The sequence below is a fragment of the Tenrec ecaudatus genome, chromosome 9, assembly GCF_050624435.1.
Source record: "Tenrec ecaudatus isolate mTenEca1 chromosome 9, mTenEca1.hap1, whole genome shotgun sequence".
NCBI classification, from domain to species: Eukaryota; Metazoa; Chordata; class Mammalia; order Afrosoricida; family Tenrecidae; genus Tenrec; species Tenrec ecaudatus.
The window spans coordinates 157,461,786-157,477,779 of record NC_134538.1 but is presented as its reverse complement, the minus strand read 5'-3'; the positions used below and the strand labels follow the sequence as shown (position 1 = coordinate 157,477,779).

The 15,994-nt window shown below is 55.0% G+C and overlaps 1 protein-coding gene across 1 annotated transcript; it reads left to right on the top strand.

Moving 5' to 3' along the window:
• Positions 1-2,576: 2,576 nt before the first annotated feature.
• Positions 2,577-14,208, top strand: KLRG2 (killer cell lectin like receptor G2). The gene is made up of 5 exons (XM_075557752.1): positions 2,577-3,137; positions 6,148-6,249; positions 6,681-6,826; positions 12,821-12,924; positions 13,101-14,208. Exons 1-5 carry the CDS (start codon positions 2,588-2,590, stop codon positions 13,207-13,209), a joined length of 1,011 nt encoding a protein of 336 aa, XP_075413867.1. The 5' UTR covers positions 2,577-2,587; the 3' UTR covers positions 13,210-14,208.
• Positions 14,209-15,994: the final 1,786 nt, after the last annotated feature.

Genomic DNA, 15,994 nt, shown 5'->3' with positions numbered 1-15,994 from the left:
AGAAGAAGGGGCGGGGGTGGTTGGAGGGGCAAGGGGCCTCCCCTCCCTGCTCACTCCATAGCCACTGCTCCCACAGTCCAGTCACCCAGAGTCATCAGCTGGTCTTCAGATACACTCAGGCCACCTCTGTGGGGACCCCAGCCCAGGAGAGGGTGCGGAGACCCAAGGAAGATCCACTCCATGGAGGGTCTACCGGGGGCGAGAGATGCCTGTGTCCCCTCTGACTCTCTGAAGGCAGAAGGCCTTGACTTCACGAATGATTCGATGATGTGCATCCCCAAGGCCAGGCCAGAGGCTGCTTCTGGGAGGGGGCAGAGAAGGGGAAGGAAGGAGAAATCTTCCCCTATATTTGGCATACATCTCCATCATTTTCGTGTTTGTAGTGGACCGTACTGGTCCCAGGAGCCCTGGGGACTGAGTGGTTACAGGTGGGGTCCAGCCCACAGTTGATAGGAGGGGTGTGTGCAATTGAGGAAAAAGAAAAAGACAGAAAAGAAGGAGAGATGAATGACGGGGAGTGCGGCGTGGGGACCCAAAGTCCATCTGTAGGCAACGGGACATCCCCTTACAGAAGGGTCTCAGGGAGGAGACGAGCCAATCTGGGTGCAGTGTAGCAACAATGAAACATACAACTCTCCTCTAGCTCTTTAATGCTTCCTCCTTCGCCCCCCCCCCCACTATCATGATCCCAATTCTACCTTACAAATCCAGCTAGACTAGAGCATGTACACTGGTACAGATAAGAACTGGAAACACAGGGAATCCAGGACAGATAAACCTCTCAGGACCAATAATGAGTGTAGCGATACCAGGAGGGTGGGAGGAGAAGGGGGGAGTCAATCACAATGATCTACATATGACCCCCTCCCTGGGGGATGGAAAACAAAAAAGTGGGTGAAGGGAGACATCAGACAGTGTAAGACATGAAGATATAATAATAATTTATAAATTATCAAGGGTTCGTGAGGGAAGGAGAGTGGGGGAGGGAGGAGAAAAATGAGGAGCTGATACCAAGGGTTCAAGTAGAAAGCAAATGTTTTGAGAGTGATGATGGCAACAAATGTATACATGTGCTTGACACAATGGATGTATGTATGGATTGTGATAAGAGTTGTACGAGCCCCCAATAAAATGATAGAAGAAGAAGAAGAAAAGAAAGAAAGAAAGAAAGAAAGAAAGAAAGAAAGAAAGAAAGAAAGAAAGAAAGAAAGAAAGAAAGAAAGGAGTCTCATCTCTGATGTTGGAATACGAGAGCGAGTTTATTTGACAGTGAGTTATATAGGAGGGAGGTGTGCAAGTGTCCATCAGGCACATACACATTAGACCTGGCACAGTGTGAATCTGGGATAGCCTGAGTTCATTAGGGTCTTACTTGTTCTACAATTCCCCTTCTTTGCCACATTACCCAGGGTCTGCATCTTTCAACCAGTCTCTGTTTTCAGCCAAGCTAGATCTGACTTCTGAATGGGATCTTTTGTTCTACTCCCTTTTCTGAACCCAGCTCGAGTTTCTAGTCATTCCCTGTGGATGCTCTGCTGTCAGTGTTTTTTGAATTATCTTCAGCAAAATTTTATTTGTGTGATATCCATGAGTCCTGGTGGTGTAGTGGTTAGTTACAGGCTGGGCTGCTAACGGCAAGGTCAGTAGTTCAAAACCACCTCAGTGGAAAGACAAAACTTTCTGCTTCCATAAACAGTCGTGGAAATTCCCAGACTATCCTCCCCTGTTCTGTGGGGCCACTGTGAGTCGGAAGCCACTTGATGGCAGTGAGTTTGCTTCGTTGAGGTGTGTTTGTGTGTTAATACTAAATTTGATTGTAACTCATTGTAAAGAAAAACAAAATCCTCCCAACTGAAACAACAGATAACATCGTGGAAAATGGAGAAAATACTAAATAAGTCAAGCATTTCAACTTGGTGCGACCCACGCTCAGTGCTCATGGAATAGTGCCCTGCTTTGGGTAAGCCTGCTGCCCACGACCTCTTTAAAGTGTTGGAAAGCAAGGATGTTCTGTACTTTGAAGACTTAAAGTGTGTGTGCAGGACACCAAGCCAGGGTGTTTTCACTCACTTATGAAAGTTGGACGTTGAATAAGGAAGATCAACGGGAAAAAACAACACACTTCAATCGTGTTGATGAAGAAACCATAAAAAACAAAAAATTTTTCTCGGAACTACAGCCAGGATGCTCCTTCGTTTCACAGGCTTTGGACATGTGGTCCCGAGGGAGGACTTGTGCTCCGTGGAGGGGTAGAGAGAAAGACCTTGGACGAGAGGGATCAACATGGTGGCTGCAACAATGGACTCAAACATCGGAACAGTAGTGAGGGTGGCACAGGTCTGCTGTACACAGGGTCGCTGTGGGTTGGTACACACACCACTGCAACCCCGGCCCTGCCCGGATCCGCGGCCCCTCGGGCTCCCAGGACCCGGGGAAGGGCGTGGCCACCAGGGTCTGGCCGCAGCCAATCGCAGCGCGCCGGCGGGGAGGGCGTGGCGGAGCCCTGGGAGGCGCCGGGGGCCTGTCCCGCGCCCGCGCCGGCACGGCTGCCGCCCACCTGGCCCGGTGCGCCCTCCCTGGCGCGCGCATGGCTGGGCCCGAGCTCCCGATGGAGCCTTTGGGCAGCCCGGCGCCGGAGCCGGGGAGCCCCCCGCGCAGCCCGGGCCCCTCCGGGGACCAGCGACGGCGGCCCGCGCCCCTGCGGATGCCCGGCCTGGGCTACGGAGCCTTCCGCCGCCCTGGGGGCCCCGAGCAGCCGGGCCCCGCCGCCGAGCCGCCCCGCGACAGCGACTCGCCGGGGCCCGAGCCGGGGACCTGGTCGCCGGTGGAGCTGCAAGTGGACGTGCGCGTGACGCCCGTGGGCGCTCAGGGAAGCCGGTCCCCCTCGCCCGCGCCCTCCACGCGCTTCCTGACGGTGCCTGTGCCCGAGTCCCCCGCCAGCTTGCGCCGCGCCGCGCCCCCGTTCCCGGCCCTCGCCGCGCCCCCCAGCCCACTGGCCGGCTCCGCTAACCGGCCCCCAGCGTCGCCCCTCGGCCGCTGCCGCTGCTGCCGCGACCTGTACCCCGACAAGAAGGAGGAGACCGCGCTGCTGCCCCGCGCGGATGGCACCGAGCTGCCGCGCGCCATCGCGCTCCTGGGTAAGAGAGCGCCCCGCACCCGACACGGAACCCACGAGACACCCCCCCATACACACCACCAACCCACCAATGCCCTGCACCCAAGGACCCATAAGACCACCCTCGCGCGCCTGGCCCTGCCCCACCCAAGGACTGCGGCCTCACCCCGCCCAGGGACACTCCAACTGTCCCACCCTGCACAAAGACTAACCAGACCATCCTGGCCCACTCTACATGGGGACCCACAAGACCAGCCCCTGCGTCTCCATCCACCCTATAGGGCCTGATCCTGATGACCAGCCCCGCACACCCCACAAGACCGACTGCCCCACACGGGGACCCATGACTGCCCCCACCCATCCCAGATATGACCCGGACCCCACTAATGATAACTGTTCCTCCACGGGGACTTAAACGACCCAAAATGGGTCCCAAGGTGAGGACCCATGCATCTATCAACACCAGCCTTGAGCCTAGATTGGTTCCTACCTTCCCCTCCTGGGCCCCACGACCGTCCTTGCCCACTGATTGGTTGATTGGTTGCTACATTTCCAAATCAAGTGGAACATTTCTAAGTGCCAAATGTTTCCAGAGAAGCGTAGGACAACTGTACCTCCACTCCATGAGGTTTTCAGGGCTAATGCCAATACCAACTTGGTAAAGTAGGAGGCAGCTAGCCACCGCAGCATCTTTGGGAAGAGACAGAGAGGGCAGAAAGGAGAGAAGGTGATGGCTTGGGCTGCTCCCAGCCATGAGCCCTTCTGTCTCATGGTGACCCCACAAGCACCCAGTGGGACTGCGTCTCAGGGTTCTCCCGATGCTGGCCTTCCTGAAGCAGACAGGCAGGTCTTTCTCCCGGGCACTGGTTAAACTAGCCAGCCTTCCCGCGAGTGGGCGGTCTCTTAACGCCGGGCTCCCTTTTCTGTCTTGCCTTCTTAAGGAGTGTTTTATCCCAAACACCCATCCTTTAGCCATTAATGAGTACAGTGCTTCCAGGAGAGGTGTTCTTCAGCGGGGGTGGGGGGTGCGGGAGAGTTAGGCCGAAGGAAGAAAGAGCCAGAAAAAGACATGTGAATAGTCCGGGACAAGGAACCAGGAGGGAGAGGGTCAGTGAACTTGGGGCATGGGAAGGCCTCCTGGAGCCCTGGGAAAGGTGAGAAGGAGTTTGGGGCCGGGTGGGGAGCAGCAGGCACGGAGGCAGGAAGGGAGCCCTGCCCAGCGAGCAGCCTGCCAACAGCCCCACCCTTGGCGGGGCAGGCCGGGCCAGCTGGGCCTCAGCAAGCCAGGGGGCCCTCTCCGCGAGGGGTGCTCGGACAAAGCGGGCGGCTCTGTGGTTTGGAGCATGAGCAGAGTGTGGCCTTTGCTTTCTGCATGCCCCATAGATGTATTTGCTGTAACACGTTTCCACACACGCCGAAGCTTTCAGTGACTGAGAGTAGGAAAGGACTGTTTCTTTCCAGAGCTTTGTGGGGAGATTCCATGTTCTTGCCTTGTCTAACTTCTAGGCGCTGTTGAATTCCTGGGCTCCTGGCCAACCCTCTGCCTCCATCCTCAAAGCCAGCGAGGTGGGGCTAACTCCCTAAGTCTGCCCGTGCCTTGACATTCTCCCTCGTGTCTCCACCCAGGAGAGCCTTCCCAGCGCTAGGTCAATTGGTGAGCCCCTTTGCTTGCTTGCTCACAGACCCCAGGGCTAGGCGAGGAGGGACCTTTCCGCCGGGTCAGTGACTTCTGATCAGTTTTCAAAGAAGCTGACTGGAAAGAGTGGGTTGAGTCATCCGGCAGGTTGCATGTTGAAACTTCTGGAATGGGGGCAGGTCACCATGGGAGGGAGGGGAGGAGGAGGAGGAGGAGGAGGATGGTAGAACCAGACAGGCAGTGTGGCAAGTGCTTCGGCTTTGCTCTGAGGGACGTGTGGGCTTCCCAGCGTGGACCTGAGGCTCAGTCCATGGGATGCTGCGCCAACCAGGTCACTCCTGTGGTGGCTCTTAACAAGTGGGGTCAGGCGAAGCCCAGTGCTGGTCACCTCAAGGCTTAAGGGCTGAAGTCAGGCACAGGCTTCCTGCTAGGCCCACATGCCATGCCTCCGTCTGGCTCCTTCAGGCTCTCTCCTCAGGAAGCTGGCGGAAAGCCACTGTGAAGAAGGCTGGAGGTACTTTTCTCTCTTCCCTCCCTGGTGTGGGGCAGTAGCCCTGAGCGGAGCGCTGTGCATGTGGGGCTCCCCGTGTGGACAGGGGGTCGCACTGGCTTTCTGTAGCTGCTGTGACAAAGTACCACATACTTGGTCGTTCAAACAGCATACATCCATGCTCTCTCAGCCTGGAAGCTAGAAGGCCCACTCCCGCCGAAGCTGCTGGGAACTCCTTCTTGGTTTGTCTGGGGGCTTCAGGAGTGTGTGATCACCCCAGCCAGCCTGGACTCCCCTCGAGCGCCTCTTCTTTTGAACAAGGACACCGTTGTGTTGGATTAAGGTCCACCCGCCTCTGGTCTAAGGAATTATATCTACAAATGTACAGTTGAGAATCAAATCACATTCTGAGGCGGCAAGGACCTGAATTGGTGTGTGTGTGTGGGCGGGGCGGGGGGGGGGTACCATTCAATCTGGTACCTAGGAGTAGTCATGGCTTCTTACAGACGGCAGGGCGGCAGGGAGGGAGGGACTTGGGATGTGGACATCAGGGTGTGCCACAGATCATCTGGGTTGAGAAGGAAATCAAGCAGATGCTGGGGGGAGGGGGGGTTATTATCCTTACTGCTCTTCCCGTGAGGCAGAGCTCCTTAGAAACGCATGTCCTCTAATTGTTCACGAAGTGGAACTTCTCCATCTTTCTCCCACATGTGAAATCCTTGCCTACACCGAGAGGTGGATGCTGGTGTCTGGGATGGGCGGTCAGGTGCTGAGGTGGGAGTGGTGCCGCATGCGGCTTTGAGGTGGGCATGGCACCTGTGGGGGTGGGGGCGGGGGGGGACACCCAGTGTGGTCGAGGAGGCTGCATTGGGTGGTCTCCCGACCTGCCACTCTGTGCCCCACTAGGATTGCCCATGTACATGAAGTCCCTGCGCTGGGCCCTGGCCATCATGGCCATTCTACTAGCTGTATCCGTGGTCACCATCATAGTCCTGATCGCTGGAGCAGGTATGGCACCCCCCTCTGGCCTCCCTTGGTACTGTTTCTCCCAGCACCTTGGAGAATTGGAAGCCAGGATCTCCCTTCCCATTCCCCTAGGGAACCCCCACTAAGAAATGTTTCCTGAGACCATTGTGCTGTTCTGCCTAGAAAAAAATAGTTCTTTTCCCAACACAGAGCCAGGTCTTTCCTGACAAGGGTCTCATCACACCTCACCCTAGGGACTTAGGGCATGGGCTGGGCCCCCTCACCATAGGGACTTAGGGCATGGGTCGGGGCCCCCTCACCATAGGGACTTAGGGCATGGGCTGGGCCCCCTCACCATAGGGACTTAGGGCATGGGTTAGGCCAAGAAGCTGTCCCAGCCTACTCCTGTCCAGTGCCACCCCCAGACTTGCCTCCTTTCTCGCAGAGGTGGCTCACCTGTCTCTTGCTTGCAGGGACCAGGTGCCGGCTGTGCCCTGAGGGCTGGATGTGGGCTGAGGACCAGTGCCTCTACCTTTCCACGGAGACCCGGGCCTGGGAGGCTGGCCAGGCCTTCTGCTCGGCCCAGCATGCCACCCTTCCCCTACTGAACCACACGCAGGTGAGGCCTTGGGTGAGGGTGGGGGGGGTGTCATGTGATATGACAGGCTGTCCCCACTGCATGGGGCAAGGTGTGCTGGCAGGGCACACGGGAGTTCAGTGCAGGGCCATGGAAGGGAGTGACTTTTCATTCCGGGATTCCGGGAAGTGGGGGCTGGGAAGGCTGGAGCAGTCAGTGGTGGGCCGGGCCAGGCCGGCCCAGGGTGGAGAGGCACAAGGGTATGTGTGCTCCCCAGGCATTGTCCCATGGAACCAGCCTGCACGGTGGTGGGGACACTTGCCAGTTATCCCTGCAGCCACAGACGCTAGGTAACAAGTACCCCAAGGCCCAGGGCTAAGGCAGCAAACACGAACGTCTCCATCATTTGTGACCAGACTGGACTGGCTGGACCGCTCAGGGTACTCTCAGGCTGGGACGGGGTAAGGAGGTGGGGTAGGGCTCCCATCCGCCCTCAGTCTTTCTGAGAAGCGCTTCCCAGGAAAAGCAGCCAAAGTCCAAGCCCAGCCTAACAGGCAGCCCGTCGAAGGCCTCTGCTCCTTGGATGCATCCGCTGCATGTGTCCCATGGTCTGGAACAGATGGCATGATGGAGGGCTAGGAGGGTGCTCCTCTCGCCCCAGCACAGAGAGGGCATGGGGTGCCATGGGTTACCCCATCCATGGTGAGGAAGAACCTATGAGCCCAATCCCATGCCAAGAGAGCCCTGTTGGCACAGTTGTTAAATGCTTGGCAGCTAACTGGAAAGTCGGCGGGTGGGGCCCACCAGCTGTACCACAGGAAAAGGATGTGGCTGTCAGCTTCCGTAAAGACGTGCAGCATGGGAATCTCGGTGGGGCAGCTCCGCTCTGTTTTGTAGGGCAACGTGTCTGAAACTGTGGGTTGCGACCGAAGGTGGCACGGGTGTGGGGAGCGGGATTGGCCCAAAAAGGCAACAGTAAATGGTTTCTGCACACACCATGACCAAAAATTAGTCCAAAGGCAAACACATCATGAACCCAAGGTGTTCCTGGCAGCTCTTGCCCATTTCCTGGGCCAGTCAGGAGTGGGGGAAAGTTTCAGAAGCCCTGTGATCAGGTCGCCATGAGTCGGAATCCATTCCTGGCAGTGGGCTTGGTCTGAGTTCTGGGTGACAGGTGCCAAGAACTTGCATGAGCGGCTCTGATAAAGAGGAGAATGTAGCATCCTCCAGTCAGTCCCTTAAAAGTTCGCTGAGTGTCCGCTCCTCTGGATTCTTGGAAGTCAGAGCCGAACGCCTCCCCTGTCGGCTCCAGGAAGGGGAGGGAGCCAGATGCCGCCGGAGAGATGAGGGCAAGTGTTGACCCGCTGTGCTATTGGGTGCTGTGCCCTTAGGTGCATGGTGCTGTGAGCTTCTGACACATGGCCTGAGGCCAGCGAAGGCTTCCCTTGAGGAGTGACGGTTAAGTTCAGATGTGAGAGGTGAATGGGTGCGGACTCAGAAGGGACGAGTGTCCCAGTAAGCAGTAATGGTATGGACTAAGGCCCTGAGGGTTGGGAAGACTGAGCCTTTCCACACCTTGGAGCAAAGGTTGGGAGGCCCAGCTGCTCCTAGGCCTGCAGCACCAACACGCTGTGAACTTCCTCTGTCCCCTTGTGCCCAGGGTACCCGTGACCTCCTTGCTGTGTGGGATCCGATGCCCATATTGATCTTGTTTTTCTTGATGGGTCACATTCTCTCAACTTCCCGAGAAAAAGTAACACACGAGGCAACTGTCTTGAGAACGTTAGTGTCTGAAGAGGCTTTCTTTCTCCGATTTGCTTGATAGATTCTGTGGGTATGAAAGTCCAGGTGGGACAGGGTTCCCAACACCTTAGTTACATGGCCCCCCCTCCACCAGGGTACCGTGCACACCCCCTTAATTACATTCTGAGCAAGGAGTCCTGATGGCATAGTGGGCTATGTGTTGGGTCCTTAACCACAGGTCAGCAGTTCAAACTCACCAGCCCCTCCTGGGGTGGGGGTGGGGGGTCAGAGTGTATGAAGGGGAGATGAGACTGCTCTGAAAAGATAACACAGCCCCCGAAGCCCACAGTGACGGTCCCCTCTGCCTACAGAGGTGGCAAGAGCTGCCCTCAACTGGATCGCAATGAGCTTGCTTCCTTATGAGACCCCATCTCATGGGCGACCCCCAAGCACCTCCCAGGTGTCAGGATCTACCAAATCGTTTGGTGAGAATGGCGAAGATTGTGCCTTGAAGGGCCCTCTCCGGGAGTACACCACGCCACACTGACCCATCCACTCGACGCTTTACACGAGCTGGGGCGGGTGGATAGATTGAGCTTGTTCTGAGGCCGGCTCGCCTGCAAACCTGCTGTCAGGAAATCAGACAAGGAATCTCCTCTTCTCCTGTCTGTCACTGGATTTTCTGTTTGTTGTTGAGAATAGACACAGAAGAACGCACACCAATTGGACAAGGCCGACACATACCATTCAGTGACAGGGCTGATGAAGCTTTAGTTGTGCCACCATCTTCATCCTCCGTTTCGATTTGTTCCTGCCCCGTGCCGCCCTCGGAGGTTCCTGTCGGATGCTTTGAGTCGCTCTTGTCCATGTGATGCCTGTGGATGTGTCTTTACGGGCACTGTGCCCAGGCAGGCACTCTGACCAGTCAGTCCTCACTCAGCGGACGGACGGACTCTGGAGGGCAGAGCAGAACTGTCCCCAAGGGTTTCTGGGTTTGAAGTGCTGCTGTTGGCTTCTTTGCCTTCTTTGCTTGTAAGAAGAGTTTGGTTTAAGGTTACCTCAGGACAGTGGTTTTCAGGGGTTCCTCCAGCCTCCACGGCTCCCGGAAGTCTGGATTCCATGAGAAGTTGCTATTCTGTTCTAAGCTTTCTCTCTTCTGATTAGGATTCTCTCACAGAATCTTTGACTGAAACATCCTTCAATGCCATCCATCTTTCTTGTGAATGCTAAACTCCACGCCGGGTCAAAGGGGCAGGAGGCAGAAGGTTTCACCTATAGGCAGGTAACACTCAATCACCCCCTACTTTTTATTACAATGTCCTTCCCCTCAGCTGCACTTGGTATTCAGGATCCCCCCGATCCCCACTGGTTCATCTCTCCTAAGTGCCCCTTCCAGTGACCTGGCTGCTTGGGGGAGGTGAGTGGGTCTTAGCGTGCGACACGGTCTGCCTTTTTAATTGCCCTTTACTGACATTTCCCACCTTGCTGTCCCTCCCAGCTCTACTGTCCTTTTGCTTTCTATTTTTGTCACTTAAGGACCCACTTTTCTATTCCCAAGAGTTTTAAACATGAGTTGGCATAATTTCAATGAGTTAAAATGAATCTATCCTGATGATAGCTATCTTTGTTTTTTCATCTGATTTCTTTTTTTAACAATTTATTAGGGGCTCATACAACTCTTATCACAGTCCATACATATACATACATCAATTGTATAAAGCACATCTGTACAGTCTTTGCCCTAATCATTTTTTTTTCTCCTCTTTTTTTTTTTTTTTTACATTTTATTAGGGACATCTGATTTCTTACTATGGGGAATTACGCTGAGTTATTTTTTTAATTCTTGGCTTTGTGGGATAAACTTGGCTTCATCATGATTCTCCCTTACTGCCCCAACAAACAAACAAACAAAACTCTCTGGATTCGGCTTGTTCACATTTCACTTCAGATTTGCACATCCATAAAAGTTAGCCCAGGATTCTCCTTTCTTGTCCCCTCCCTCTCCAGCCCTAAAATGAGGGTTGCTCTGTCCATGCAGTGGGGAGGGCCGAGTCTGTGTGCGCTCTGGGACAATTCCCTGGGATCCAGGCTTGGCCCAGGGCGGAGGTTAAGAAAATGCTGGGTCAGAGAAAGCAGAACCTGTTCAGATGCTGCCCCACCTTGCTCTCCCACTCCCGCTGTCATCCCCTGCCTGGGAGATGGCTGCTTCCCGCTCGGAGGGCGGACACAGTGAGGAGAGGAACAGAGCACCCAGAACTGGCTGCCAGCCATGTCCCTGCCCTGGAAACGCCAAGAAGAGGCTCCCGGGAAACATAGGGAAGGCAGGCAGGAGTGAGCTCAGCCCACAGGTGTGCCTGTCCGGCCGGCCCCCACACATCCATACCATGCTCACATGGCTTTTATATGTACACACACACTACACTCATGTGCCACACCATACCCGCCACACTCACTACTGTTTCCCCAAAAGTAAGACATCTCCCGAAAATAAGACCTACTTACAGCGTTGCCTCTCGCTGAAATATAAGGCATCCCCCGAAAATAAGGTCTCCCCAATAATAAGACCCCCCAACGCTACCGTAATTCTGGACTCTGGGCCATAGCAGCGGGCGCTGCCACGTAGCTCACTGCTGGCCGCAGCGCAGCCGGAGCAAACAGGAAGTGCGAGGTCTCTTTTAATCAGAGAGCCCGCCCCGCCGCCAGGACAAGCTGCCGCCTGCTGCTCTGCTGCTCGCTCTGCCCTGACGGGGTCTGGCTGACTCACAACTAGACGGTGAGTCGCGCGGGGCAGGAGTAACATTCAGAAATTCTTGATATTGTAGGATTCAGTTTGCCTGGTTATGCTGGTTTATGATGACAACTACTACTGTAGTACTACAGGTAATACATTTCGTTTTTTGTTGTTCAACAATACCTGTGTACCGTGTTATTCTTCAAGGAAAAACAAGACATCCCCTGAAAATAAGACCTAGTGCATCTTTGGGAACAAAAATTAATATGACACTCTTATTTTTGGGGAAACAGGGTACTCACACTGCACTCATGCACAAACCACGCATACCTCACAGTACCCAGACATGGCACACCAAATGCACAGCTCACGCACACGCACCACACATGGCACACTGCGTGCTTACGTCACTGCCCGCACTCCACGCTGGCTTTAATATCGACACAAACGTGAGGGGAAGAGCAAGGCAGGCCGGGGTGCCCTGCTCTCCTCATGGGCACTCTGCGGGGCATTCAGGACCCTCGGCATGGGACGCTGCTCCCCACCCATCACCATTCACCAGAGCGGGTGCAGTAATACTGCGGGCAGGCCCTGGACCCAGCGTCGACAGCCGGCCATCCCGTGCAGGGGACCCTAAAAGGACAAACGTGGCTCTACCAGGAGCCCTGCTGGTGCAGCAGTTAAGCACTCAGCTGCTAACTGAAAGCTGGCCAGTCGGAGCCCACCAGGTGTCTGTGGGGAAAAGGTGTTCGCAGCCTGGGAAACACCCCCCGCCCCCCATCCCTGCTCATCTTGTGGTTTCTGAACACCCGGGGTCAGGGTCTCCTCCTCTCTTCACGGCTCTGTTTCTGTAAAGCTGGGAGACTTTTTATTAAAACACACACTGTCACACTGTGGTGTGCTGACAGTGGGAGCTGACCCAGTCGAGGATTTGTGTCTACACAAATCGCTCAGTGATGAGGGCTGGTGTTCATCACCACGTGACCCTTCCCATTCATTCGTCTCATCTGCGCTGGGCTGTCCATTTTGGCCACGTGGGACCCGTGCATCCTTGGGCGTGTGCATCTTCTCTGTATGGCGTTGGAGTTGGTCCCCAAGATGGGTCCCCAGCCCCCTGGAAGCAGTGGGAGAGGAATTGGGTTTGGTTTTTTGCTCGTCTCCCCACATGCATGCAAGTTCATGTGTGCCACGAGGTTCCTACAAGGAGCTCTGGTGGCGTAGTGGGTATACACTGGCCGGGCGGCGGATCTCAACCCAGCAGTTGGAAACCATCAGCCGATCCATAGGAGAAAGCCGAGGTTACTCTCATCAGGGGCAGATGGGTGCAGCCACAGACGAGGTGGCTGGCTGGATAGCCTAGTCCCCTTGTGGTGGCCTCTGCAACTGGCCATGCCGAGCGGGCTGTGCCCCCGCATCACCTGGTGCCCTGGTGGCCCAGATGCCGCTCCGAGGATGCAGAGCTTGGCAGTTCTGACTCCCTGGCCCTCAGCCCTTTCCTAGTGGAGGCCGCCCCCGCCCGAGGTCACTGACCCCCACTCCCTGCGCTTCTCACCTCTTCCCAGAGCATCCTGATCAGACATTACATGGCCCTGCACTCCTGGGTGGGTGCCTGGCACAGTCACCAGGGCTGGCACTGGATCAACGGGGCGCCCATGCTGCCGCAGATGTGAGTGACCTGGGACCTGGGGGAGCGGGGGGGGCTCTGCCCACTGTGGACCCCAAGTGTGACAGGTGTGGGGGGGCCAGGCATCTGTCCTGTCCTCCATGAGTTCAGGCTCCCACCCTCAAGGGGGTCCTCAGTGGGCCTGGCAGTGTGCCCCTCAGCTTCTCCCCTCTCCCCAGGCTCTGGGAAGACAAGGAGCTGCGCTGTGGAGCCCTGGAGGAAGGCAAACTGGTGGCCTTGAACTGTACCACCCCCCGGCCCTGGGTGTGTGTCCGGGCACCCAAGTGACCAGGAGGGCAGCCTGCCGTGAGCATGGGAGCTGGAGCACAGGGCATGTGGAGACCGCTCTCACCCCACGCTCTTTGTTTCGAGGTGACACCTGGTCTGTGTGACAGTACACATTGCTCTGACCCCTTTTCCAGTAGCCCCTCCGGCCCAAGAGCTGGCCCAGGGCATAGAGAGAGGCAAGGGGCTAAGAACTCTGAGGGGCATGGGTGGGGACTCAGAAGGGCCTTCACACTGAGGGGAGGTGTGGCAGGTGTGGCGTCCGCCTCCTGCGCACCTGCCTGTCCCCGGGCGCCTTGTGTCAGGGTACTCCCTGAAATGCCGCCCCTGCACAGCAGCTTGTGCAAAGCCACAGGGCTGTCTGGGAGAGGGCTGGAGGCCCGAGGAAGTGTCATGGCATGCCCTCTCCCCTAAGAGGCTCCCTGACGTCATAGCAGCCCCGCCCAGGGCGAACACTGTGTGCAGAATCTGCTTGCCAGCCTCCTCCTCAGTGTCATTCAGGAGGCCAGGGGGACAGGCAGTCCTCTGGCTGCCAAATGGGACGTCTGGAGAGGGTCTGCATGGCCCCACTCACCTGGCTGCCTTCTGGGGACCCCAGCGCTGTTCCACATGGCTGCATGAGTTCCAGTGATCATGGCGGTTGAGTCTCAGGGAGGCGTTACCTAAGGGCTGGCCCCTCTTGTGCCACTGTATTGGTCTAAATGAGCCACTGGGCCAGCTCCCTGTCACTGTCCTCTCTGGGGAGGGGCAGCAGAGTTCTAGTTCTGGGCCACGCGCGCCATCCTTTGGTCAAATGGAGTGATGACCTCTCCATTTACTTTTTATGAGGAAGACACACCTCTGTTCCTCACGTGCCTTCCCTGACCACGCCGGTCTCTGGCCGTGTGGGCCCTTGTCCTTCCCCTTAGTGCTCAAGGTAACGGCTGAATGGCAATACTGAGCTCAAAGCCCCACATTCCAGCCCAGTTAACTTTTAAAACTGTTGGTAACATTTCACAATAAAAGTTGGTTTTCAAACTCATGAGGCATCTCACTTAATTGTTCATGTCCAGACACGCTCGTGGGAGAGATCCCTCAATAGCCATTCCACAGTGGAGAGTTTGATCTGCTTCCGCCCGACTTAAGGCTCCCTCAGTGGCTGGCTGGACTGGAAAAAGCCACCCACCAGTGCTGCCAGGATGAGCAGGGAACTCCTCTGCCCTCCTTCTCCTGACAGCAAGAAGCCACAGGTCTGGGTCTCCGTTGGTGTAGGATCTGGATATGGGCCACAGCACCATCCAGAAATGTCCATCGAGTGGAGTCCAGTGGCAGTCAACCAAAACTACTCGGGGGAGGGCTCATCGGAAAGGTTTAAGGACACAGCCTGAGAAAAACCGCGTTTTATTTTTTTCAAGAACCAAATAGAATTTATAGAAATGAAGATTATGAAAAGCAAGTGGAGAGCTTAAGGAACCAGTTATAAATCATTGAAGAGACAATCTGAGGGAATTACTCTGAAAAACAGGTTATGTGCATTCATAATGACCATCCACACAAGAGAATCACTGCCCAGGTCGTCCTCTAGCCTCACAATTGTTCCTATGACGCTTGAGTCCACTGTTGCAACCAGTGTCCGCCCATCTTGTGGAGGGTCTTCCTCTTTTTCACGCCCCTCTACTTTCCCAAGGGTGATGTCCTTTCCACGGACTGGTTCCTCCGGATAACGTGTTCAAAGTATGTGAGATGAAGTCTCGCCACCCTCACCTCTATGGCGTACGCTGGCCATACCTCCAACGTGGGTGTTTGTTCTGTTGTCAGGCCAGAGTATTTTCAATGTTCTTCACCGGCACTATCATTCGAAGGCATCAGTTCTTTGGGCTTCCTTATACACTGTCCACTTGCACATGCATTTGTGAGGCAAATGAAAACACCATGGTGTGTGTACCTTAGTCCTCAAAGTGACATTTCTTTTCGAAACTCTAAAGAGGTCTTTCCTCATATAGATTTCCTCAATGCAATGGGTCTTTTGGTCTCGATCGCTGCTGCCTCGAGAGCACCGACTATGCATCCAAGCAAAACAAAATCCTTGACAACTTCAATCTTTTCTTCATTTATCATGATGTTACCAATTGCTCCAGTGTGAGGATGTTGGTCATTACATTGAGCTGTAATTCACACTAAAGGCTGTAATCCTTGATCTTCCTCAAGTCCTCAATTATAGCAAGTAAGGTTGTCATCTACACATCACAGGTTAATAAGCCTTCCTCCAATCCTGATGCCGCCTTCACATAAGCCAGCATTTCTGATCACTTGCTCAATAAAGTCTTAAACGGTGGACCCTGCTAGGCCATCGGGGTTCCTAACATAAATTTAGCAGGGATTATTAGCTTTTCCCTGGGCCAAGGATCTCGCCACAAAGTTGTTTTCTAAAGCATAAAATTACTTTAGAAAACCCACACTTTGATTATACTACTTTGAAATCTATTTTAAAATCACACTAGATGAGACAAACAAATGTGTAGCTGGGAACATGTTGACAACTGTGCCTATTACTCATGTACCACAACTCCGAGGTCCTAAGCAAGCTCTGAGCCACTGACAGGAAAATCTCACCAAAAACCCCAAAACCTCACTGCCATCGAAATCGATTCTAAACGGCCCGTGAGTTGCCAACACTGTAAGCCTTTGTGGCATACTTAACCCCACCTCTCCCCCTTCCAGAAAGGCTTGGCCATTTCCCCAAAGCGGACAGCCATGAAAGCCCTGCGGGGCCGTTCTGCTTTGCAACGCGCAGTTAGAAGTGACTTGG